The sequence below is a fragment of the Eubalaena glacialis genome, chromosome 1 (genome assembly GCF_028564815.1).
Source record: "Eubalaena glacialis isolate mEubGla1 chromosome 1, mEubGla1.1.hap2.+ XY, whole genome shotgun sequence".
Taxonomy (NCBI): Eukaryota; Metazoa; Chordata; class Mammalia; order Artiodactyla; family Balaenidae; genus Eubalaena; species Eubalaena glacialis.
Window position 1 is genome coordinate 189763175 of NC_083716.1, and position 25012 is coordinate 189788186.

The 25012-nt window shown below is 37.2% G+C and overlaps 1 protein-coding gene across 2 annotated transcripts in view; it reads right to left on the minus strand.

Moving 5' to 3' along the window:
- The window catches only part of NCKAP1 (NCK associated protein 1), a 102507-nt gene extending 97204 nt beyond the window's left edge, over nucleotides 1-5303 (minus strand). For both annotated transcript variants that reach the window (XM_061185639.1, XM_061185632.1), the window contains exon 1: nucleotides 4704-5303. In XM_061185639.1, coding sequence (XP_061041622.1) covers nucleotides 4704-4811 — 108 coding nt within the window. In that variant the 5' untranslated portion in view covers nucleotides 4812-5303. The remainder of the gene's footprint in view (nucleotides 1-4703) is intronic.
- Nucleotides 5304-25012: the final 19709 nt, after the last annotated feature.

A 25012-nucleotide genomic window follows, 5' to 3' on the forward strand; every position in this document is an offset into this window, starting at 1 on the left:
ATAAAACTGTACCATGCTACTTCTTCAATTTTATTTTTGGAAAGAACCTAATTTAATCATAATACAAAATATGCATGCACATATGTCAGCATTTGTACAGAAAATTGTTTAACTATATACAGCTTATTTTTAAAAGTGGGAGATGAGCAGGCAGAGAATTTCTGAAGTCATGTTTGAGTTTTCGATAATAAACATGTATTCCTTTTATAATCATTAAAAAAATTAATATTTAAGTTATCTAACAATTCCACAAAGGAAACACAAAATGGATAATCTACCACTGCCACTTAAAAAAATAAAAATAATTTTTTTTCCCATGCAATTTTTCAGTGACCTTAATCTCCTCAGCCTACCATCCAGCATAACAAGAAACAGAATTATCAAATCTTCATTTTTACAGGCAGCTTCCTTGAAAGTTACAAACAGATATAGTAGGATTTGTTTATGTAAATATATATATTATTTAAATACAGATTTATGAAGAGACTGTTTTCTTCTTAACACGTTTAAGGATCTTGATAATGAAATCTCCCTGGGGAAAAAAAATCTTATGCATACTAACAATGTTTATTAGTCTACAACTTGCCAGAATCCCAATCTTTGGCACATGCTTCTGCTCCTGATCAACCAACACAGAAAATAAGGCCCTAAATGAAGAGAAATGTAACACTGAAAGGGAAGACGAAATCTGATTCCCCTCGCTTTACCTCGACTGCATCCTTCACATACATTTTTTTTTCCTCCATTAGATAAGCAGATACCAGCTAAAGACTTGCAATTTTACACTGCTATTCTATTAATTTCTTTCCTCATGAAATAAATTCATCCAAAATCGCGGGGAAAAGACTGTGGGAAAAGAAGTACTCCTCAAATAAAGAAGTAAAAGTACACTGAAACCTGCAAAAATACTCCATTAAAAAGAAGTTTGCAATAGTAGGGTAGGTCTTTTCTCCTTTTCTATCCTTTAAAATTGAAGCAATAATTTAACAAGATGAAAAATATGAAAGTATTAACTGATACCTTTTGTTATCAGTTGTTATCAAGTTCATGTTGGTGATGGTGTAGGAAAAAATAGAAAAAACAAGAAAGAGTAAACAAGAAAAAAATATTTTTAAGGTCAGCTAAAATGTCTTCTGTTGGAATTTCGGCATATGTGTTTGCTAAGCAGCAGTAAAATTTCAGAAAAACAAATGTTGCCCCAAAAAGTTACTGAGACTCCTAAACAAATACTATCTTACATTCATAGAAGTTTTAAACTGTTTTCACATTATTATATTTTATCTTCACAAAAACAATTCTGTGAAGTAGGCAGAGCACACATTACCATCCCTGTATTAAGGAAAACTAAACTGAGCTCAGTTACTGTTTAAAATAGGCCTTAACGTCTACTTGTAAAGATAACATAATCAGAGCTGGAACAGACCTTAGTGTTCCTTTCACAGTTAATTTTCCCCCATTTTACAGATGAGGAAAAATGAAGCTCAGGGAAGTCAAGACACCTACCCAATATTACAAATCTCTCAGAGACAGACTGAAACATTGGAAGGCAGGTCTCCTAACTTCTGGCCCAGTACACTTTATCTCCACCACCACACTGCCTGCCATGCCACAGTAGCAGATATAAAAGTAGCCTGAAAATGTTAAAAATCACTATATAAGTGAGTAGCATTATTAGCTTCCAGAAAAGGGAAGACATATTTCTAATTTTAAAAAAATTAAGGAATTATGCAATAAATAAATTTAAATGTGAAACTACCTACCACCTTCACCTCTTTTCCCTAAAATCCTCCTTTATGTGTTCTTCCATCCCTGATTAGACTACAAATTCCTTAAAATTTTCATAACCTGTACATATAAGGATCTCAAAAATTTTTCAATTGATAAAATTTTATTTAAAAAAGCAAAACATTTTCCAGAAACCATGTTACATTCCCCTAATAAGCATTAAAGCCTATTACTCTTGATTACAGTAACTTAAAAAGTTATTTTACTTAGGTCACTGAAGTATTTTTCACTGTGTATGCTCACTAAAATATTGCCATTGCAGACTTTCAATTGAAACAGAGCAATCAGATCTGATAGACAATCTAATGCACACATGCATTAATAAAAATGTGATAATTGACTGGCAGGCACGTATTATGCGGTAGAAGTTTTTTTTGAGGTATAAGAGATAGAGATTGAAAAGATTATGTGGTTTATACTGTCATAAAAATGTAAACAGCAGGAACCTTATAAACACATGGTAAACAGATCTCACTCACTTTTTTGGCAAGATTTTTGAACAAATGTTTCAATCCTAGCCAGCCAGGAAGCTATGCCAGCCTTTACAGACAACTCTATACAGGCCAAAAGATTCAAAATCCATCTGATGTATTTGTATGCAAAATCACACAAGGAGAGCAGAGCAAAAGCTATTATTATTAAAAATAGAGCAAGATTATACACATATTCATATATATGTTGCATATATATAAAATACACTATACATAATGTATTCATCCTTTTCAGCAAGTCCTAACTGAAGGCCTCATGGACCAGGTAAGACCCTAAGTACCAGTAATTCAAAAATAAGTAACACTGTCTCCACCCAGAGAGAACTCACAATCAATCAAGCAAGGTAGAAAAATATTTCTCAAGAAATTATAAATGCGTTAAGTGCTGAAATATAACATTTCAATAATTCAAAATATTAGCCACTTGTATATAATGATCACATTCAACTCATTTTAAATTTTACTAGTTTAATAATACAAGAGCCTGGAGTTTCTCAAAACAGGAAGTGAAAAAAAATATGCTTTTGAGAAAAGGCAGTGAACTGGAATTATAAGCATTCAAATGCTTAGAATTTAGTCCAACCTTATTTCATTTATGAAGATGAAATATGTAAAGTCTGATTGTATTTATGCCATAAAAATGTTCAATGAATTCTTTAAAAAGAGGTATTTTGCCCAAATACCCAAATCACTTTTGATGTTACTCTCACTTCCTCTTCTGGAAACCATCATAACCATTTCCTTTAACCACAATACCACATGTCTAGAAACTTTTAGTAATGTTTGACTTGCTCGTTTTTTGCACAAAGGGCATATAGGAACCAATTTCCAAGCTTGTTAAGGAGCATAATTTCATAAAAAAGCTCAGGTCAATGAAACCTATAAGTAATACTATCTAAAATTAAATTATTCCTAATTTACATAAATTTATAACCAAGGCTCTTTGGTAAATGCAGAGGGCTTCTTTATAATGACCCCGAGCTCTGCCACATAAAATGTAACAAAGTGAACAGGCATGTTGCAGTTACTATCCAGATTGCACTGCGTATAAAGTCAACCAATCCTCACATCCAGGTAAGCGACTGGAACATAGCTATCTTTACACAAAATTTATCACTATTAAGCCAGGACAGTTTTCTCCTTTAGAATTCAGTGTCTACATCAAATTGTTCAAATACGTCAGTTTTACACTGAACCCCATGATATGAATTGTTTTAAAATATTCTTTCTTCAGGAGTCCTAATTCACAAGGGCTACAACTCTACTGCTATGATTAAACTAAAAGGAAACATTCAGCATGCAATAAAAAGCCAACAAAAATAATTACGAAGATATAACATCAAATACACATTGGAAACTGTCAGGATCTAGATTGTAACAAAAAATCTTAACTTTCTCTTTATCAAATTATTTAAAACTTTAACTTTGTCTTAAAAGAAAGAGGATTTTGGTCTTTCTTTCCTAAGATAAATTAATATTTGTTCTATCTTTACATCTATTTTTCGTAACTCCAACTCAGCCCCTCATTCCTTAATCTGCTGAAGCCACGTAAAGACTTTCAATGGGCCTATTAGCTAGAGCTACTCAAATCATCAGAATACGCGATAAAATCAGCAGTAATAGCAACATATTCACAGTTTTTATTTTGTATAGACACCGAACTTTAAGAAATGATGTTTTGGTATTATCAGACATGGCTGGAAAAACTAAGATGAGGAGGAGTAAAGAGGGAAGGGAGAGAAGGTTGTTATTCCTGTTCTAGTGACTCACAACCCAGAAGTATTTCAGGAGAAAACTGGTTCCACCCTCACTTCCCCCTCCTCTCCACCTTCAAAATGAAATAATTCCAAATCGTCAACACGCTCTCACATGGCTTTTATTTGGCAATCTAAAATAAAATGGCAAAAGTGGAGGGGATGCGGGGTTCATCCTGATTAGCCATTCCCTTCCCACATTCCCACACTTACAAACCCCAAACAGAAAACAACTGCTTCCATCTCCGCCAGGTTCCTACCATCCGACCTCAGTTATGGAACACCCAAGTTTTCCTATCCCCCTCCTAGACTCTCACCCACCCACCCTCCTCTCTTTCCCGTAGAGCTCGTTCCGGGAGCCGGGGCGCCGAGGAGGGGGCGCCAGCGGTGGCGGCGCCCCTCACCCCGCGCCGGGCCGGCCGGATCTGGCCGCTGGGAGCGGGGAAATGGCTCCTCTCCGCCCCTGGCCGGCCCGCGAGCCAGCGGGAGAGGCGCCGGGACTCCGCATTAGGCCGCGGCGCATCCCGGCGACCCCGGCCGGGCCTGCAGCCGCGAGGCGGTGATTTCTGTCCCGGGCGCCGCCCGCCGCCCCCACCGCCCGGGCCTCCCCCGCTCTCCATCCCTCCTCAGCCCGCCCGCCGCCCCCGCCGCGGCCTCGCCGGCCCGTGCGCACCTTCTTGATGTTGTAGAGGCGGGTGAGCATGCCGACGCCCCGGTCGTTGAGGATGGTGAGCTTCTCCGCCAGCTTCTGCTGACTGGGCTGCAGCACGGAGCGCGACATGGTGGAGGTGCTGGTGGTGCTGGTGGTCGTGCCGCCGCCGCCGCCGGCCGCCTGGCGCCCAGTCACCGGCCCGCGGCCTCCGCAGCTACCTCTGTCGGGCCTCCTCCCCTCCCGCCCGCGACCTCCGCCTCAGGGGAGCGCGCCCATGGCCCTCGCGCCCTTAACCCGCGCCGGTGACAGAGCGAGCCGCGGCGGACACCTCGGGGTCCCTTTCCCCTCAGCAGCCCGCGCCCCGGCAACCTCCTGCCTTCCGCCCGCCGCCCTTCCGTCCCCACCCCCGGCGCTCTCCGCCCCAGCCCCCACCGAGCCGCCTTCCCGGGCTCCTCCACTAGGTGTGGCGGCGGCGGCGGCGTCTCCGGCGGCTGAGAACGAGGCCGCTTCCCGCAGCCCGGGACGAGCGATCGGTCACCTGATCGGCCGCGCCGGCGCCCCCGCGAGGCCGGACAGGGAACTGCGCCTGGGGGCCCTCGCCCGCCCCGCCCGGCCTCGCTGCTGCCGCCGCTCGGGACGCTGCCCCGGCCCCACACCCGTCCCGACCCGGCCTGGCCCGCCCACTGCCCCTGATCCCGGCAGCGGAGTCTAAGCCGGAACCCGATGAGGTCACGTTTCTCTATTCGCCACACACCCCTCTCCTTCAAGTTCCCAAAAGTTGCCTTTCCGCACCACCTCCCTAAAGAAACCAGCAGAAGCCCGCGGGGAGGAGTGGGGCGGGGGCAGGGCGGGTGTTTTTCTGGCGAGTTTCTCCCGAGAGTGGGCTGGTGGCTCCATGCGCTTCTCCCTCCCACTGCTTGACAGACGTTCCCGGCTGAACACAGCAGATGTGCTCTGCGAGGCGGGCCTCGCCTCTCTTTCCCTCCCCATCCCATCCTGACTCCCCCGCCTCAAGGCAGTTCGTGAGAGAGGAGGTCGGAAGTGAGGGCAACTCAAGTTCCTGAGATAATCAGAATCTGGAATTTGTCGACGAGGATCACCCTTCCGGAGAAGACGCCAAAAGAAGAGGCCCTGGCATGTGGGAGGCAGAAATAAATGTTTGTTCAATGAATGAAGGAACGGTCCCATTTTTTTTTCTGGCCTCCACCCCAAATCCCACCCCTTCTTGGCAACATTCTACTTTTCCATCTCTCTTTCTTTTCTTTTTCCTGATCGATTTCCTCCCAGTCACACCCGAAGGCTACTCCCTCTGGTCAAATATATTAGATATGGTTCCAAAAGTGAGCAAAATTAAGGATTTATGTCATTGACTGGGGTGAGGAATTCCAGCAAATAGGAGTCAAGCTGTTCTGATGGTTTTTTTCGCCCTAATTTCCTCTGATGTATTAATCTTTTATATTATATTCATTAATTTTAAGTGAATGACAAAATATTCTGCCACCTTCAATAAACGACATTGTAAGAGTAAATATCATTGTATTGATCAAAACACTTTAGGGAAAGGAAATTTTGACGAATATCTTTTGAAACATTTTTTAAGCTAGTATACGTACAGTTCCTACAGAAATCTTCGTTTTAATATGCCAAGGAGAGAAAGGCAGTAGACGGACTGAATTTGATTTAAGAAGCTTTAAATAGAGTCCTAAGTCCACCAAAAAGTCCTACCTGCCTTTGTGCTTGGAATCCTGTACACAGAACTTAACTTGAATGAAGGTTTTTAATGCAAACACCTCAGAGAGATCACCTATTGAGCTATGATTAGTCATTAGCACGTTGGGGAGATTTAATTTATCTGGTTACATTCCAACCTGATAGTTTAAATATTAATTTAGAGGAGGTAAGAGTCTGGAGCCTGAGATAGTGAGAGCAGACCTGGGAAGGAGAGGGTCCAGGGAGGGGGTTGGAGAGTAAAGATGTGCTCTTTTCAGGGACCACAGACAAATTTAACCAGAGGCAGAATTACAGAATCACACCAAAGAAAGTTTATATCATTTTCTAGTTTTTCAAAACTGCTGTATAGAGAGAACAAGAAAATGGTGCCATATTAAAATTTGAACACAATTATCACTCAAGAAAAGCCACTGTCATGTTTCCATATGAACTTGAACATTTGTAGCTGCTTATAACTCAGAGTACCCAATAGAGCGAGAACTCTGTGGATTCTAGTCTCATTATTGAATTTTTATTATAACCAACTTTTAGACATATTGGCCCTAGATTGAATGGAACATGTCTATTCGAGTAAAAGATATTAGGTCTAGATGAAGTATTCACAATTCTTGCATTTCTCTACATTTTCCATCAAAAAGCATTTTGTTGTTAAGAGCCAACCCTTTGGAAGTTTGACTGTATGTGTAGTATAAACTATACTGTCAGTGCTAAGGTAATAATCATATATTTTCCCATGCATGTATGATTTTATGGCAAGTGTAATTAGTATGTGTCATTTTATATTTCCTCTCAGTTTTCATACCATGTGAATCAGTCTATAAAGTTATTAAAAGAATTGCCCCTCTTGTAGATCTTTTTCCTGCTATAGTTTTCTGGAAAAGCATAACATTTTAAGAGTGATTAGGAAAGTTAAAAAAAAGACATAAGGAAAGTAAGTTTTAAAAAGCATGATTGAAGATTTTATTTCCCTCATCGTATCAAGCACGCTCTTCACAGTTCCTTTGGTACTAAAGATTTTCAAATAGTTTCTCTTCAGTTAAGAGATTTCTGCTGTTTGTCTCAGAACATAAGCCTTCAGAGAGATTTAGAAAGTAGATGATAGCTTCATATTTGTAGTAATCATAGAAAGTTAGCTAGTATAGACCAGTATACCTTAAAAAATGTGAATTTTACTGTACATAAAGTATATCTTAATAAATCTGACTAAAAGTTATATGTCTATGTTTGAAAATTTATTTTTTTATTGAGAGAAGTATAATGGTACCCACTCTAAGGAAAGTAAGCATTTGAAAATCCTAATTGGAAAATGTTCAATCATTCATGGTAACAATCCTGGATGGATTTAAAGAATATTTTTCTATTCTATATAATAATCAAACTTATGTGTTTGATTGAACAATAAATACTTAAATTGTGCAAAGTGCTGTTGTTCTAGGAGGAGATATAAAGATAAGATACCTATAAGATATAGATTTTAAAATCTATATCCTATAGATTTTAATCTCCTTGAGCTCACATTCTCGGTGAGAATAGAAATATACGTAAGGAAGTCTAATATAAGTCAGCCTGAGATACAGGGCTACAAGGGAAACCTAGGGAGAAGAGTTCCAACCTGAAGTTCCTAAGAGTTATTCTAAAACTTACATTTGGACTTTGAATGAGAAGTAAGTCTTGGACTTAAAAACTTATAGAAAAGGGCATCTAAGCAGACGTTTCAACTTTAATAAATGCAAAATAATTTTTTTTAAAGTGCAGGAAAATAATAGGAATGCTCATTACGTACATGAAAGAAGCAATGGGAAATAAAGCTGGAGGTAGAACAGAAAATATGTAGGCCTATGATTGCTAAAGCAGGAGAAAAAAATTCAATGGAGAAGAAGAAATATCCAAAAAAAATGGGAGAACTAAAGGTAACTTTTGGGAATTTGAGGTTAATAAAGAAAATTTGAAATAGTTGCTGACTGTGACAAGGATTCCTAATTATCCTTCAGTATATTTCTCTTTCTTCCTTAGAATAAAGACTACATCTCCCAGTCTCCCTTGCAGCCTAGTATGGCCATATGACTAATGTTCTGGCCATTAGGATGTAAGCTTTCAGGAACCTTCCTTAAGAGACTGCTGTGCTCTCTTTTTGCCAGTCTTCCCTTCTTACTTCGTTCTTCCACATGAAACAAGGATGCAATGACCACTATCTTAGGCCATGAAAACAATGGCCACTCACTAAGGATGGCAGAACATAGAAATAGAAGGTATAAGTGGGCTTCTTAGAGCAGAACTACCATACTAAACCTGCCCTTTCTACATCTGGATTTTGTTTGAAAGTTTTATTTAAGCTTCTTTTATCTGGGACTTTTTTTTTAAATTGCTCAAGCCAAACCTGATCCTAAATGATAACAGTTTTTGAGGTCAACATTATAGTATCACTACTAGGAATAAAACAAGGACTAATAATCAGATTTAATATTGACTAAGTGTTTTTGCACTGTGTCAGGTGCTACTATTTGAGTTTTCTCATCACCTCTCTCAACAATCCTTTGAGCTATTATCATCCTCATTTTATAGGTGAGGAAACTGAAATACAGACAGTTTTTTCGTTTTTAATTACTGAAGGTCACACTTATAGGAAGTGATGAATCTGGTACTAGATTCTTTATCAGTCTGACTCCAAAGTTCATGCATATTCTTAACCACTGTGATGTAACTGACAACAAGTTGGATGGCATAAATTTGGCATGCATAAGTGAACATGATTCTGTAGTTTCTGTTAGAGTTCCTTAACTCTGCCCAGACCTTCATAAACAGTCCCTTCATTAAATTTTTTTCAGTTAACAGCTAGACTCTGCCATATTCTTCCCAGACTGGTATACCAGTCTTTTAGGTGGTTTTCTTTAGCTTTGCCTCCTCCAGAAACTAGAATGGGAATTATTTCTGTAACACTTTTTGCTAATCATGAAGTATATTTCAGTTTGCCTTTTTAAATCACCCAGCCTTCTGTTGCTTCCCTATTTAAGACAAAAAGAAAGAAAAATTGAGGAAGAGCTTCTTCCTGGGTTCTTAGGGTAAAGCCCTTTGATTAGGATATCTCCTGTCAAAGTTAATGTTCCACTAATTTTTTTTTTCTCTTTCTCTCCACTAATTCTTAAAGACAAATGCAACATTTTTCCTCACATCAGACTTCAAACCAGGTAGCTATGTATGACTAGAAAAGTATGACAAAATTTCTCTGAAAAATAGCCTAGAAATAGCGCAGTAGACATATATTGGTTTTGTCTGTCCTCCATCCCTTCCTTTTGTGAAACTGCTACCTTCTGACAAAATTGAGTGCAGAAAGCAAAAAATGGGTCAGGCTGTGGGGAAAACGATCAGGCATATGTAAACAAGAAATCAGTGGAGTGTTGCAAGGACTTTTTACTTTTTAAATTGTTTTAAAGACTGCATGGACTTCCCTGGTGGTGCAGTGGTTAAGAATCCACCTGCCAATGCAGGGGACACGGGTTTGATCCCTGGTCTGGGAAGATCCCACATGCCGTGGAGCCACTAAGCCCATGCGCCACAACTACTGAGCCTGTGCTCTGGAGCCCGTGAGCCACAGCTACTGAGTCCACGTGCCACAACTACTGAAGCCTGCGCACCTAGAGCCTGTGCTCGGCAACAAGAGAAGCCACCACAATGAGAAGCACGCGCACCGCAATGAAGAGTAGCCCCCGCTCGCTGCAACTAGAAAAAGCCCACACACAGAAATGAAGACCCAACGCAGCCAAAAATAAATGAATGAATGAATGAATAAATAAATAAATAAAATAAAAAATAAAGACTGCATATAGTTGGACCATACCGAAGACAGAGGAACTGACTTTGGGTGAAGAACTGTGGAAAAGGACAATAGGAGATTTCACTGTAGTTTAACTGTGGTCATAAAAAGGATAGACAGTAAGATATATGCTAAATCCATACTTAAACTTCTGTTCTCCTACATATCCAAAAGCCACAGGGTATGAAAATTTACTCAACTAAAAACGATTAGAAAATGAATAGGGAAAAGATGGAGCAACGGTATCCCAGTATCTGTAGTAAATGAATAAGGAGTTAAGGCTTAGCCAGAGATTGCAACTTGGTATTGCAAAGGAGTAACCAAGACAGGTCTAAATGAAACATAAGATGTCTCCAGTAGTCAACAGAAGACATGCCAGAAATAGAACTGATCCAAAAAGTTCAAAAAGAAAACAATGAAAAATTCATTACAGCCTTGATCTTGACCATTCACATCCAATGAAATTCATCTTACAGCCTGCCAGATCTTGATAATGTACTTCACACATGTTTATTTGCTTCTGCTCTGCAAACTGAAGATAGATTTATCTTTCCTTTTAAAGTCACTCAAAGAACTTCAGTTTTTTCTGTGGAAAAACTCTAATGTAATGAACAATTTCAGTTTATGATTGGTTTTAAACTTTCTTGGTTCTTTTCTCAGTACAAAGGACTTGTGAGTTTTGGGGTTTTTTTTAAGAAATTTCTTGTGCTTAGACTTATACCTAAATAGTAGATGACGTATCAGTGTATACATACACTTATTGGTTGATCTTTGGAGTTTGATCTTAAGTATTTTTTAAATATTAGAATGCTACATGTAAAATTGGCAAAAACAATGGTAGAAAAAAATTTGAGTTAGAATACAGGCTAAGCCTATGATGATAGCCAACTTCCAGCTGAACATAAAATCCATTTATATTTTTACATTTAGTCTACCTTAAAGATGAACAGTTTTTCAAAAATTGGGAAGGATATTGAACATACTGAACTGGACCTCCAAGAAGAGCTCTAGACTAGAGATGTAAATTTAGGATCATCAGAATGTGGGTGGTATTTGGAATCATGGCAATAGATGAGATCACTTTTGGAGAGAGTATTTTAAAAGGGAAACTAGGGTCTAGTCCAAAGCCCTGAAGAACTCTGACTTTTAGGAATCAGATACAAGAAGAGTAGTCAGCAAATAAGACTGAATAGGAGTGTGAAGGGAACCAGAGACTAGGGCAATAGCTGGAGGGGTCAAGGGAGGGTTCTTCATCTATTTTCAGTGGTAGTTGTCAGATTATCCTGTAGAGAGGGAGAGATTTATAACTCAGTACAGAGAGAAAGCATCATCAAAGGTACAGAAGCCTTGACAGAACAGGAAGGAAAGAGATGAAGGGGAAGCAGATGATAAACAGCCAAACTAATGTTGACTGGGTGTTTCAGGAAAAGACAGGATAATGATACTAGCTAACATTTATTGAGTACTTGCAATGTGTCATGCTCTGTTCCAAGTGTCTTGCATGTATTAATGTGTTTTTATCTTCATAACAAACTCTGAAATAAGAACACTAAATCATTCCTATTAAACAGATGAAGAAGTTGTACCTAAGGTCACAACTGGTAAGGGGAGGAGCTCAGGCTGTTAACCACTTGATGTGTACACTGATGTAGGTCAATAGAACTGGTTTGTGGAAGATCAGAAAGTTTTCTCATATCTTGTATTTTCTCAATAAATTAGAAATAGTTCATCAGCCTAAACAGGAGGTCATGTGTCAGAAATTGTTGAATGTTCATTTGAGTTTGATGTCATATATTTAAATGGTTAACAGAAAAGCCTAGGCTCTGGGGTCAGACTAACAGGGTTGGAATCCTGGTTTTGCCACTTACAGTGGACCTTGGATATGTGACCAAAGCACTCTAAACCTCAGTTTTTCACCTTAAATGGAAATGACTGTACTTACCTCACTACATTGTTTGAGGAATGTATGAGATAATTTTTAGGACTGTACCTTGTGTAATTCAGTGAGTATAAATGTTTGTTGTTACTACTATTATGGTGATTATTATTACTGCCTCAGTCTGCCCAGTTGTGTGATTTTCTACATTGGTACATGGCACAAAAGAGATGGAGGGTTGTAGATTTTCCTTTTTTAGTTGAGTGCCATGGAGAGAGAGAGTGGCAAAGGAGTTGAGAGTAGTGGTTAGGGAAAAATATAGCTAACTCTGTATTTTAGCACTTAACCAAAAAAATTTTAAAACCTACCTAATTATATTAACATTGCTTTGCTTGACAAATTCTATTTCAAAGTAATAATTTCTGAAAATGACATTTTCTCTATTTCATGTTAGACACACAGCATAATCATTAAGCTTCTAAGTGTTGATTATGTGCAAATGTTAGGGACATTAAATAATTTCTTATTATAAAATATACATTATGCTAAAATATTATAAACTCATTATAAGATAATTTCCCTTCATTAAAACACCACTGAAGTCTAAATGTTTACAATAAGTCAAGTGTTCACTGATACTTAAATTCAACTTTCTAGTCCCACTTAAATTCAAATCCAGTGTTACTTAACCACCATCAAACAAAACTGCTACTGTTTCTCTGCTTTAAAACTATGAACATTCACTGTCCCACCCAGATTATTTGCATGTTACATTTTTACCATTTCTTCCATTATTTCTAATTAGTTCAACTGATTACTCTTTTCCCAACAAAACTTTAGAATCAGAATTTATTCAAATTTTCCACAATTACTTTGTGTATTTCTCCCATTCCCAATGGTCTTTATTTGTGCTGTATTTGAACAGTTAACTTTCAGTTTGTGAAGAGAGGAAAGCCATGTTTCCCAGCTAGTATCAAATTTTTTACTTATTTCATATCATAGATTCCACATTTACAATATTAGGAGCATGTTAAAACAAACTTTAGCATATACATATATATGTATAAATAATTTCTTGTGTCAGCTTTTAATTATAGAATGGTTTGATATTTGTAAGTCGATTTAAATAGAAAATATTTATGTTATCTAATATATTAGCTTTAAAAATGGTAGTCATTCTGTAATCTAATAGATTAGCTAAAAATGCAACCACTAGTTTACAAACTACAGTACTTCCAAACACCAGAAGGGAAGGTTGGTAGTCAATCAATCCTGGAAATAACAAAGTTAGCCTAGCTCACTCTCTTGTTTTAAGAGAGGGTGTGATAGACTTAAAGCTCATGAATTGAATCAGAAGAAAAGAATGAAGCGAGCAACTCATCTTTACTCATTTCCCCCAAGGAGTTGAAGCAGAAACAAAAACAAAGCTGCAATCATTTTTTCCTTACATGTTGGTCTTTATAGGCCAAATTAATTCTTGGTTCTAACTAAGGTTCCTAATTAGCTTTGGCTCATGGACCTTATATAAGTCTAGTAAAACTAGGCATCCTATCCATAAAAATATACAAAATTTTAGTGCAATTTTAAAGAGTTCATGGTCTCACTAAAGCCAAAATAAAGACCCATGGACACATGATTCAGAGCCATTCTGGATTGTAACGTGTCCATCCAAAAAGGTACAGTAGGAGCAATTGTATACCCAAAGTAATCATATGTTAAATGTCCAGGTTTAACCTGACATAAATGTTGAAAAACAAATTTTTAGACCATCATCCAGAGATGCAAAAAGTATCTATTTCCTGATCAGTTCAATGCATTACAACCAACTCTATGGAAATCTTTCCACAGAAGTGATAGGGTAGACTTTGTAATCTACGTTCTATCAGGACAAAATATCCCACCATAGTTAGATTACTCAAGTTCCCTCTTTATCTGCCTCCGTCTGGCTGCCAGACCTTTGTCACCTCCAACAGAAGGTAGGAAGGAGAGCCGAAAGCATGCAACCCAAGTTGTTTTATTTTCAATTGAATACCTTGACTAAACAGTTTAGTGCAAAGGAAACTGCCATTTAGCACTAAATTTTTGAATTGCATGCAAGTTATCATTTGCCTACGTAGCCCTTTCTCTTACTGCTATGTGTAATTCAGGGTTGGCTGCCTCCTTAATGAAACGTACAGTACTTTAAAGAGATTCTATGGCTTCTGCACATTACATAAGCCATAGTTAGTCTGCCTCAGAATGACTGCAGAAAAATTGTAAATTTAGTCTCAGAAGTCTGGTGCTAAAGCAGAGCCAGCCAGCTTTTCAGCTTTCAAAGCTGCTTTGTATAAAGCAGCACATTTGGAAATCTGTTGCTGGTACACTGTATTCATACTGGACTTATAACAAGTAAAACTTAACATGAAGAAGAAAGGGACATAGGATATATGAAAGGATCACAAAAATGCAAAAAGCAATATATTCTAAGAAAATCCAGTACTGGTTAGGTTTTCAAATACCTAGACATTTATATGTCTTTGAATGTTGACAATATAGTCTTGTTAGTGAAATGTCCCCTCTCTTGACCTCGATGCCTGGTGGCAACTTCCCCCTTTACACTGTACAATATGCCCTAAGTTTCATACTGCTATTGCTTTTTCAGGTAGGCAAAAAGTAAATATATAGTAAATACCACCACCATCATTTAACATTAAATAACTGTTTGACACGAAACAATGGACTTGACTACAATTATCAGAGTTAGGTGAGGTGGCTCAAATTCTTTGTGGAATGAGATCACGTGAAGAAGATAATTAAAAACTAGGATTAAGCAGTTTTTTTTTCCCTCCATGGGAGACAGATTAGTAATTTATGTGAAAGATTTCTTTTTCTTTTATATCTCTTTTATTTCAAGAGGTGTCCCTACCTTTAGTGGGAAGATTTTTTTTATTTTAGCTTTTTGTTATAAATTGTTTCAAACATAAAAAAATAAAGAGTATAATGACCTCCCATGTACTCATTACTCAGCTTTGACACTTAACATTTTCCCAAACTTGACTGTAAAGGGTTTTAATGTGTCTGTAATCAAAACTAGAATTCTTTTATTTATGCAATAAATAATATATAATTAGAATATAAATAATATAAATGATAAATAATTAGAAACTCTTGGAAGAGATCATTTTGAATTATTTTAAAAAGACAACTATTGTTTCTTCAGAAAGGAACTGGACTTATTAACAGAATTCTTAACAGAAGTTAATTTTATTTTCATGGTGCTTGATGGTAACTTTTAGAAACATTTTTAAAAGAGGAGAATGTAAGAATAACTATCAAAGTGACATGCTTAGCAATAGCCAAACCAAGTGGTCAAACTTATTAAGATCAGTTAAATACATATCTCTCTATCAAACTGAAGCTAAGCTAATAGCATGTGATACACCACTATGTGAGTTGGGCTTCCTAAATCTTGATATCTTCGAGAAGCAAATGAAGAATGCACTCAGTGCATTCATTGTGCTGAGTCACTGGATTGAAAGAGAGGAAGATAAACCACCTACTGAACAATCACATTTTTTTCTTCTAGGTGATTCACAATTCTTTGCAGACTGGCAGGCATGAAGCCACCAGGCATTGTGCTACCTGTCCTGTCTATAATAATACTCACCCAGTGCTTGTTTCATATATTTTGCTCTCAGGCAACTTCGATTATGGGAAGTTGATTATGTAAAAAGCTCTCTGACTGGTATGTAGGTGTAAACAGAAACAATTTTTAAAAGATTAGATAATTTTCAGAATCATAGTGTTTTATTTATTTAAACCTTTTTCAGCTAGTATTAAACATTTACTAGATATTTGCACAAATTGACAAGAAAAATTACAAAATCATTTTGATTGATTCAGTCTAAGAATAGTTTATCCTTTTTTTATTTTCAAAGAATCATAGAAGAGCATTTTTGCTGGCAGTATTGGCTATAGCTTTGGGATATTTAACTTATTATATTGATAAGCTTGATTAATATACTCTTCATTTAATTTTTGTTTATTAAATTTTAAATTAAGCCTAAGATCCATTGTAAGAAAAAAAGCTGTAATAAAATAGAGAAATATTAGTCTTTATAATTTTGTATTGTTTGTGATATCAAGTGCCTTTTTCTCTCTATAACATATAAAAATCCAAACTGTATTTTCTTCATGAATTTACAATGTGGGAAAAAAAGAAGTCTCTAAAATTTAGAGCAGCAAGACTCCATACTTTGGAAAACAAGAAAAAATAAGTTTAAAACTAAACTGGGGGCTTCCCTGGTGGCGCAGTGGTTGAGAATCTGCCTGCCAATGCAGGGGACACGGGTTCGAGCCCTGGTCTGGGAAGATCCCACATGCCGCGGAGCGCCTGGGCCCGTGAGCCACAATTGCTGAGCCTGCGCGTCTGGAGCCTGTGCTCCGCAACAAGAGAGGCCGCGATAGTGAGAGGCCCGCGCACTGCAATGAAGAGTGGCCCCCACTTGCTGCAACTAGAGAAAGCCCTCGCACAGAAACGAAGACCCAACACAGCCATAAATAAATAAAAGAAAAACACACTAGAAATCTTACTTAAAAAAAAAAACAAAAAAACTAAACTGCTTTTGTAGTGAAAAGAGCACTTTCAAACCCCTTTGAAGATTAATCTGGGCATATGTATAAAGAACATTCAAAATATCCAGCCTTCTAAATATGAATACACACTAATATATTCAGCTCCTGAAATATTCCCTAAGGAAAAAAAATCCTAAATAAAAAAAAAATTGTGCACAAGGATATTTTTATAATAAAATAGATGAGACACAACCTAAATTCTCATGGTAAGGAATAGTTACAGGAGTTATAGAACATCCACACCAAGAAAATTCTAAGCAATTCCATGTCAGTGAAAGAAAACATGGATATCCATGTCTTAACCAAAACCTGTTGTAGATCTCCTGCTAGCTGGGGCTTTTTATAAAAGTTCCTGGTCTTCTATTAGCTTTTGAGAACTAAAAAGTATGTCTTTATAGGTAGAGTAGGCCCTATACCGAAACCAGGTACATCACCAACTTGATGTGATATGAGTAACACAATAAGCTCTTGGTACTCAAGGTATTATAGTGGTACTTTTCCTCAGCTCAGATTCTACAGCAGAAGGGAGAAAGTGAGTGAAATACTAAACTATCTCTCAGTCCCCTTTAAAGGTCATAATCCAAGATTAAGTTATTCAGACAAATAGGCCTTCAAATAAGGGAATCTGAAACCTTGGTAGTCTAACAAGGGGTCAGCACAAGGCAGGCACAGCAGCTTTAAGAGCCACTTGGACTTTGGACAATGGCTGATAGAGGTGGACTTTTGAAGCCTAAAATCCACTAACTTCTGGGGACCAAAATGAAGTTTACACTCTGGATTCTTTGTATCTTCTGTGGTACCCACAAAGCCCAATGCCAAAATCATCCCTTTCATGGACTGAAAAAGCCATTGTCAAAATTCTCCCTTTCATAGGCATTCCATGGTGCTGCTCTACCTTTTTAAAATCCCCATCATCCTTTAGTTTAGCCCAAAAATGTAGCCGCACTGACCACAAAGAGCTGCCTTTAAAATGTACTTATATCAAAAGGTAAATGCAAATTCTCCAGTCCCTCTTTTTCCTTTGTGAAGCATGGATTAGGTCAGGAGGCAGCTTCATACTGAGGGTAAGACAGAAAAGAACGTAGTATATTTACTAAGGGGAAAAATGACAGTGATACTCTTGGTGGTCTGGCCAGGTTGTGCTGTAAGGAGTCTGTCTTCCCTGATAAGAGAAAGAGGAAGTTTCCCTTCTCTAAAGAGAGTCAGCATTCAAGAATGCTGTGGGAGTAGATGTGGAACTCCAAAGGCAGGAAGCAATTTAAAAGGAATTTGCCTGTAGAGTTGGGCTTAAAGTAAGGACTGCTCTCAAAGGAAATGTATGGTGCCATAATTCTGCCTAAAGCTGCCTGAATAACGGTTTAGGACACCTACCTCCTCCCTCTTCCTCTAAATCTTGGAGCATAGAGAATTTAATGTCACTGGAGGTTGTGATGGGAGGGGAAGTAGTAGAGATACCAAAACCCAAGGAGTCAGCTGTCCATTTCCCTGGAACTGAAAAGAGTTGGGTAGAACCAACTCCTGCTTTTTACCGTTCTCTCCATTGGCACAGGCTCTGGCCCAGCCCATCTGAGGATCATCAACACTCTCCCAATTCCTTGGAGGGCTCTGACTCTGAAACTCCATCAGAGGAGATGTGGAGGGGTGAGTGCAAAATGAGCATCTTTAAAGCTACAGAATATGCTAATGCAAAGAAAATGTAGCCAATTTTCATAGGAAAAGCAAGATTGAAATATTTAGGATTTGTAGGAATGGCAATCCAGTCATTATGGTAGTTTAAAAACTCTCCTTTATCTAACCTAGTAAGGGGAAAAGATCGCCTGACAGGTTTCAATTGTTTTTATTTCCTGAGCTCATGTTCTCATAATGGTTCAAATTGAGTAGAGAAATAAGAAAATTGTAAAATTTGAGAGCTAAATAGACCTGGGAGATCAGTTTTTCCTTTTCATTTTATAGCACAGAAATTCCAGAAAGGATAAATGGCTCAAATGTAGGAAGCCAAAAAGTTGCAAGAGAAGCAGTAAGTATAGATAATCCATAAAATGAAAATTAGACCAAATGAAATCTTGAGTAACTTCCTGGCAGAAAGAATAACTTCCTGGCAGAAATTGTCATTACACTTAAACATATTTTCTCTGCAGTTTTGGGTACATGTTTGTTGTCTCTCTTTTTGTTGGTTAGAAATGGAACAAAGTTTTTCAAAATTATTTTTTGCTGCTACGATGGAAATCTACAAAAATGGGTAATAGACTATTTTGGGACAATTGTTCAGAAGTGCATTTATCTTAGAAATGGTTACCATGGAGATGAGCACATGTTGTATGACTCTATAGCTTTCCAGTTAGAGTCTTCTATGCTACTAAGACATAAATAGCCATATATACACATAGATGCACAGGAGCCCAGGCACACGTGCACACTGAAGTTACATTGTTCCTCTCTTTTTGTAATATAATAATAATAAAATTCCATGCAGTGCTGATCTCTAGTGATGGAAGAACCTGTAAATTCTAGACATTTTAAAAAGTAATATTGTACAATGATATAAAAATTACTTTTTAAGAACATTGTAAAGTAGTCTAAACCAAGCTTAAAGACTAATAACATAATTAACTTGTAAAATAAACAGTGTGAATATACTTCTTAGATGTCACTGCTCTTTCAAGTGGAAATATAAAAATAAGAACATTAAAAAAAACCCAGAGTATATTACAGAAAGTTTCTTGAGTTACTTTCCCAAAGCTTTCAATAATACTAGGCAAAATTATTTGCCTAGTGTTTTTGCCTCCATCTTGTTGGCTATGTCATTTCCTTTTTTTTTTTTTCTTTTGTTTCCTTTCCTTTTTTTGCCTTTTCTTTTCCTTCAATAAATATATATATATATTTTAAAAAATAAATTTATTTATTTTTGGCTGCGTTGGGTCTTCGTTGCTGTACGCAGGCTTTCTCTAGTTGTGGCGAGCGGGGGCTACACTTTGTTGTGGTGCACGGGCTTCTCATTGTGGTGGCTTCTCTTGCTGCAGAGCACAGGCTCTAGGCACACGGGCTTCAGTAGTTGTGGCACACAGGCTCAGTAGTTGTGGCTCGTGGGCTCTAGAGCGCAGGCTCAGCAGTTGTGGCACACGGACTTAGCTGCTCCACAGCATGTGGGATCTTCCCGGACCAGGGCTTGAACCCATGTCCCCTGCATTGGAAGGCAGATTCTTAACCACTGTGCCACCAGGGAAGCCCAATAAATATATTTTTTAAGATGCTTAAATTCCTGAGAGACTGACCACTTTCAGGGGATTACAAAGGCATATGTTTTGATTAAAAGTTTGTGGTTTTTTTTTACTTTTTTGTTTATTTTTTATAGTGGACATTTTCAAATTTTCAAACACCCCCCCCCCCATGTATCCATCACCCAGCTTCAATACCTGTAACCATTAGGCCAGTTCTGTTGGTTACCTGCTTTCCCCCATCATTTTAAATCTAATCCAAAACATCATGATAGAGATTATTTTGAATAATTACAGTAGCCAATAAAAAACCTTTTTTCCTCCATAATTTGGATTTTTTTCTACTTTTCTTGGAAATTTCAAAGGTTTCATTGTGTCTAGAGTGCAACATGAAGCGCTAAATTCAGTAGTGTAATAATGACTAGAGCTAGAATAATAACAATAATAATCTTGTTTCCTCAAACATTCAAGGAATTTAATACACTGATGATTTAGCCACATTTAGCTTTGAAGCTACACAGCATCATTTGTGTTTCTTTTCTTATAACAGAGTTAATTTTTTTCAAGGCTAATTAGTACATATGTATTTAGAAGTATATTTAAAGGAAGCCATGCACCTTGACTTGTTTTATAGAAACATAAGAAATGTACATCAAATAAACAAAATCAGTATATGTTTTTGCTTTTTTCCCCCAAGACAGCTATTTTAACATATCTGATTTGTAAACAAATACTCTATAGTTGCTAAAAAGTACCAAAAAAATACAACTATAAAACAGCACATCATCCTTCACAGTCTTTTCATAAAAATAGTTATGTAAAGCTTCTTAATTTTTTAAAAAAAATGCTGCCATTTTCCAACTGAAGCATCATGTTTTAGAGCTGGGATAAATTCTTCAGCTGAAAAGCAACAAAATCAAAAACTGATATCAGCAAAAAAGCTGGTAATATAATCTTTATTCCCTGACTTTCACTTTAGTGCTCTTCTCACACTGCTTTCTTGAATTTCAGTACTGAAAGATTTGTGAAATTTGTATTTTCCCCTCAAATTCATCAATTGAATATGCCTTACTGTTCATGTTAAATACTTATTTAATAATGTATTTATATTAAATCCAAGTCTTTAAAAATCTAAAGTCTTTACATCTTGATCTTTTAAACCAAAAAGTAACAGGACTTAACTATCATAGAATGAGATACCTCTCCAAGATCAGAAAAACATCCTTTCACTCTATGTAGTCTCATCCTAAAGTAATTAATATAATTTTGAATACACATTGTTTACAAAGAATGAGCGCTTTCTCCTATATGCAAAGGTGTAGTGATTCTAGTTTCTACTATTCATCATCATAGAATATCTATAGGGATATTCCCAGAGAAATATTTATTCTTTTTTTATATAAATTTATTGATTGATTGATTTTTGGCTGCGTTTGGTCTTCGTTGCTGCACGCAGGCTAATTGATTAGCGGCGAGCAGAGGCTACTCTTGGTTGCGGAGCTTCTCGTTGCGGCGGCTTCTCTTCTTGCGGAGCACGGACTCTACGCGCATGGGCTTCAGTAGTTGTGGCACGTGGGCTCGGTAGTTGTAGTACGTGGGCTCAGTAGTTGTGGCTCATGGGCTTAGTTGCTCTGCGGCATGTGGGATCATCCTGGACCAGGGCTCGAACCTGTGTCCCCTGCAGTGGTAGGCGGATTCTTAACCACTGCACCACCAGGGAAGTCCCCAGAGAAATATTTATTCTTTAGGAGTATTTCTAGGGGAAAAAAAGTTACGTGGAACTCCTGACTCGATTGAGAGAATTGAAGATAAAAATATGACATGTCATTTTGCTTTGGACCATTTCGTCGTCCAGCTAAATGTTGACACTAAGATACATTTTGAGGGGAAGTACTATGGCTTTCTAATTCATCCATCTAAAAATCCAGAAAAATAGATGGTTTCCTTAATAAACTGGATCATGTAACGTAAGATCCAAATGTTTTATAAACTTCTTGACCATTTTTCTGTTGTTTGCTTATTCCAGTGCTTTAGACAACATATTCAGTTAGCTTTACCACTGATCATGTTTTTTTGGTTGACATAAAATTACTTATTTCATTTTATTTTATTTATTTACTTTTTTGGCCATGCTATGTGGCTTGTGGGATCTTAGTTCCCCTACCAGAGATCAAACCCAGGCCCTGGCAGTGAAAGCTCCAAGTCCTAACCACTGGACCACCAGGGAGTTCTCAAAGTTACTTCTTTCAAATTTCAAGATACACTCTTCAGTATTTTTATTTTTGCAAATATTTATTTATTTTATTATTTATTTCTTTAGGCTGCTCTGGGTCTTAGTTGCGGCACGCAGGCTCTTAGTTGTGGCATGCAGGTGGGATCTAGCTCCCTGACCAGAGATGGAACCCGGGCCCGCTACATTGGAAGCGCAGAGTCTTACCCACTGGACCACCAGGGAAGTCCCTTTAGTATTTTAAATGTTCTAGGATTTTATTAACTTAGTTGACATGATCCATATTATTCCTGATTTAAAATAATTTGGTCATATTTCTCAGTTTTTTATCATTTTAAATAAAATACCACATATATTTTATTTCCCCCCTTTTTTATAATTAATGTAATTAAAGATGTTTAAAGAAGAATAACTTCCTGACAGAAAGTGAGGAGGTCAACATTCCTTGAGGTTACACCCTGGAATGGAATTTTCTGTCATTGACAATCTAGCACTTTCTGAATATGACCTCTGTCTGCCCCCACTTCCAATCTATTAAATCCCTTTAATCTCTCTAATTTGACAGCTGTCCCTACCACTTTATTGAGGCTCTTCTATGTAAAATCATCAGTTGATTTCATTTTATTGTGTCAAGTTATCTCTTCTTGGTTCTCTGTATCCTGGCTTCTCTGTAGTTTTTTATACAACATTTTTTTTTAACTCTATTTAGCTTTTGATTATATGGCCCAGGTTTTCTATAGGTTCCTATAACTTCTCCTTATGTGTTTTTTTTTTTCATGTTTCACTTGCTTTTTAGGTCCCCAAGATTTGTCCCCCAGGATGTTGTCCTTGGCTGGGCTTTCTCTAAACTGACTCTTTGGGAAATTCATTTCTTCTCTTTAAGCCATCACCTCTACATGAATGATCTCAACTCAACTCAGATATTCTGGCTTCACTCACTCACTCACTCATCCATCTGTGAAATATTTATTAAATTCTTACATTGTGGCAGGCACTAAGTAAATAAATTGTGTTCCTCAACACTCTGTAAAAATACAACTCATAACCCTCTAGAGAGGTTATGAGCCTAACTAGAAACTGTGACTAGCTAGAAGACTAGCTAGAAACTGTGAAGTCATCTTTGATGAGCCTCTTTCTTCAATTCCTATATTCATTCTTTCAATAACTTTCATTTATTTTTAAAAAGTACCTTTTGAGCGATCAGTTTTTCTTACGGGCTTCAACATAATCCAAGTTGCCACGTCCCTTATACCTTGGTTATTATCTTTGCTTCCTAATTGGTCCCCTATTTTCTTCAGCTTGCACAGTAATATTTCTTATTGTATCACTCTTACTGTTCATAAACATTACAAGCCCAAACATCTCCACCTGGTTTTTGAGGCTTACATAATCTAGACCTAGCATACCGTGTAAATTGTATTCCCAAGAAGCACCTTTCTTAAACAGCCAGAAAGTTTCCCCCCAAACATGTATTATTTTCACTTCCATGTTTTTGCTAATACTGGTTTTCTTATTCTGTGATTTATTTTTTTCTCTGTTGATGTTTTTCCCCTCCCAAATGGAACTATAAGCTCTTAGAAATCAGGATCTATTTTTAATTGTTATTGAATTTTATCTATTCCAAAATGCACATTTTTTCATACTATTAACTTCCCTGAAGTCAAGATGCATCTTAATTAACATCAATGATGTCAAACGTTGTAACAATGTAATTGGCAGTACTTCCTGTTTCCTGGTGTTACATAAAATAATGGTGTGTCTTATAATCAATGGTATCTTAAATTTAATAAAATACCATTTTTTGGTAACTTCACAGCCGTTGGTGAAGTATTAAGCTCATTGCAGATACTCCATAAATGGTTGTTGGTTAATTTAGTTCCTGGTTATGTGGTTTTGAACCACAGACGTGGCTGCAATAAAGATAACCTTCATATCCAGCATGTTACTAATTTCAAAAATGAAAACAAAAATGGTTTTTTTTTTTTTGGAGTGGAGGTAGAAAATATAAAAAGGAATTAGACAAGTGTGTGGCACCTACTTTTTAAAAAATGTATATCACAAAAGATTGAACTTTGAATTTCTGAATTATATCCTAAGCTCTTTTGCTCCAGACTTTGGAAAAGACCTCACTTGTTTTGGGCTATATGAATCCTTAAATATCACCACAGACATACAAATAATTAATATTTGGAAGGAAATACAGAATGTTCCTGCTTCTGTTTTGTTGTTTCTTTTGTATTATTACTATAACCATGCATTTATAAGCAAACTATGTTTTGTAATCAAAATGCTCCAGTAACAAATTCATATGAGGCATTGTATTCATAAGGAAAATTTGCATTCAAACTTGTTTTAACTGAGTTAATTTTTTTTTAAAAAATGTCTTTAAAAAGATTGCAAAGGGAGCAGTGTTATAACCATGCAAGGAATTTGGTTTTTTTCTGTATTCATTTCAGGCTGTGTCTGTGTTCTCAGTGAGATGCAGAATTGAGACTATTAACTCAGTCAAAAATTGTAATGCAAAATGGATTTTTGATTATTTATAAATATTTTTTACCCATATAAATCATATCTGAGATGATAAGGATTAAATATTTCCAGGGTGATTTTATTATGTGATATGTCAGAATGTGTAAATGTAGTGGGATGAATGTGGGCCTTGGGATCCAACAGATCTGAGATCGAGTACAAGAGTCACTGCTTACTAGCTCTTTGCATTTCAATTACAGTTGACCCTTGAACAATGCAAGGTTAGGGGCACTGAGCCACCAAGTAGTCAATAATCTGAGTGTAACTTTACAGTTGGCCCTCCGTATCTATAGTTCCATATCCGGGGATTCAACCAACCTTGAA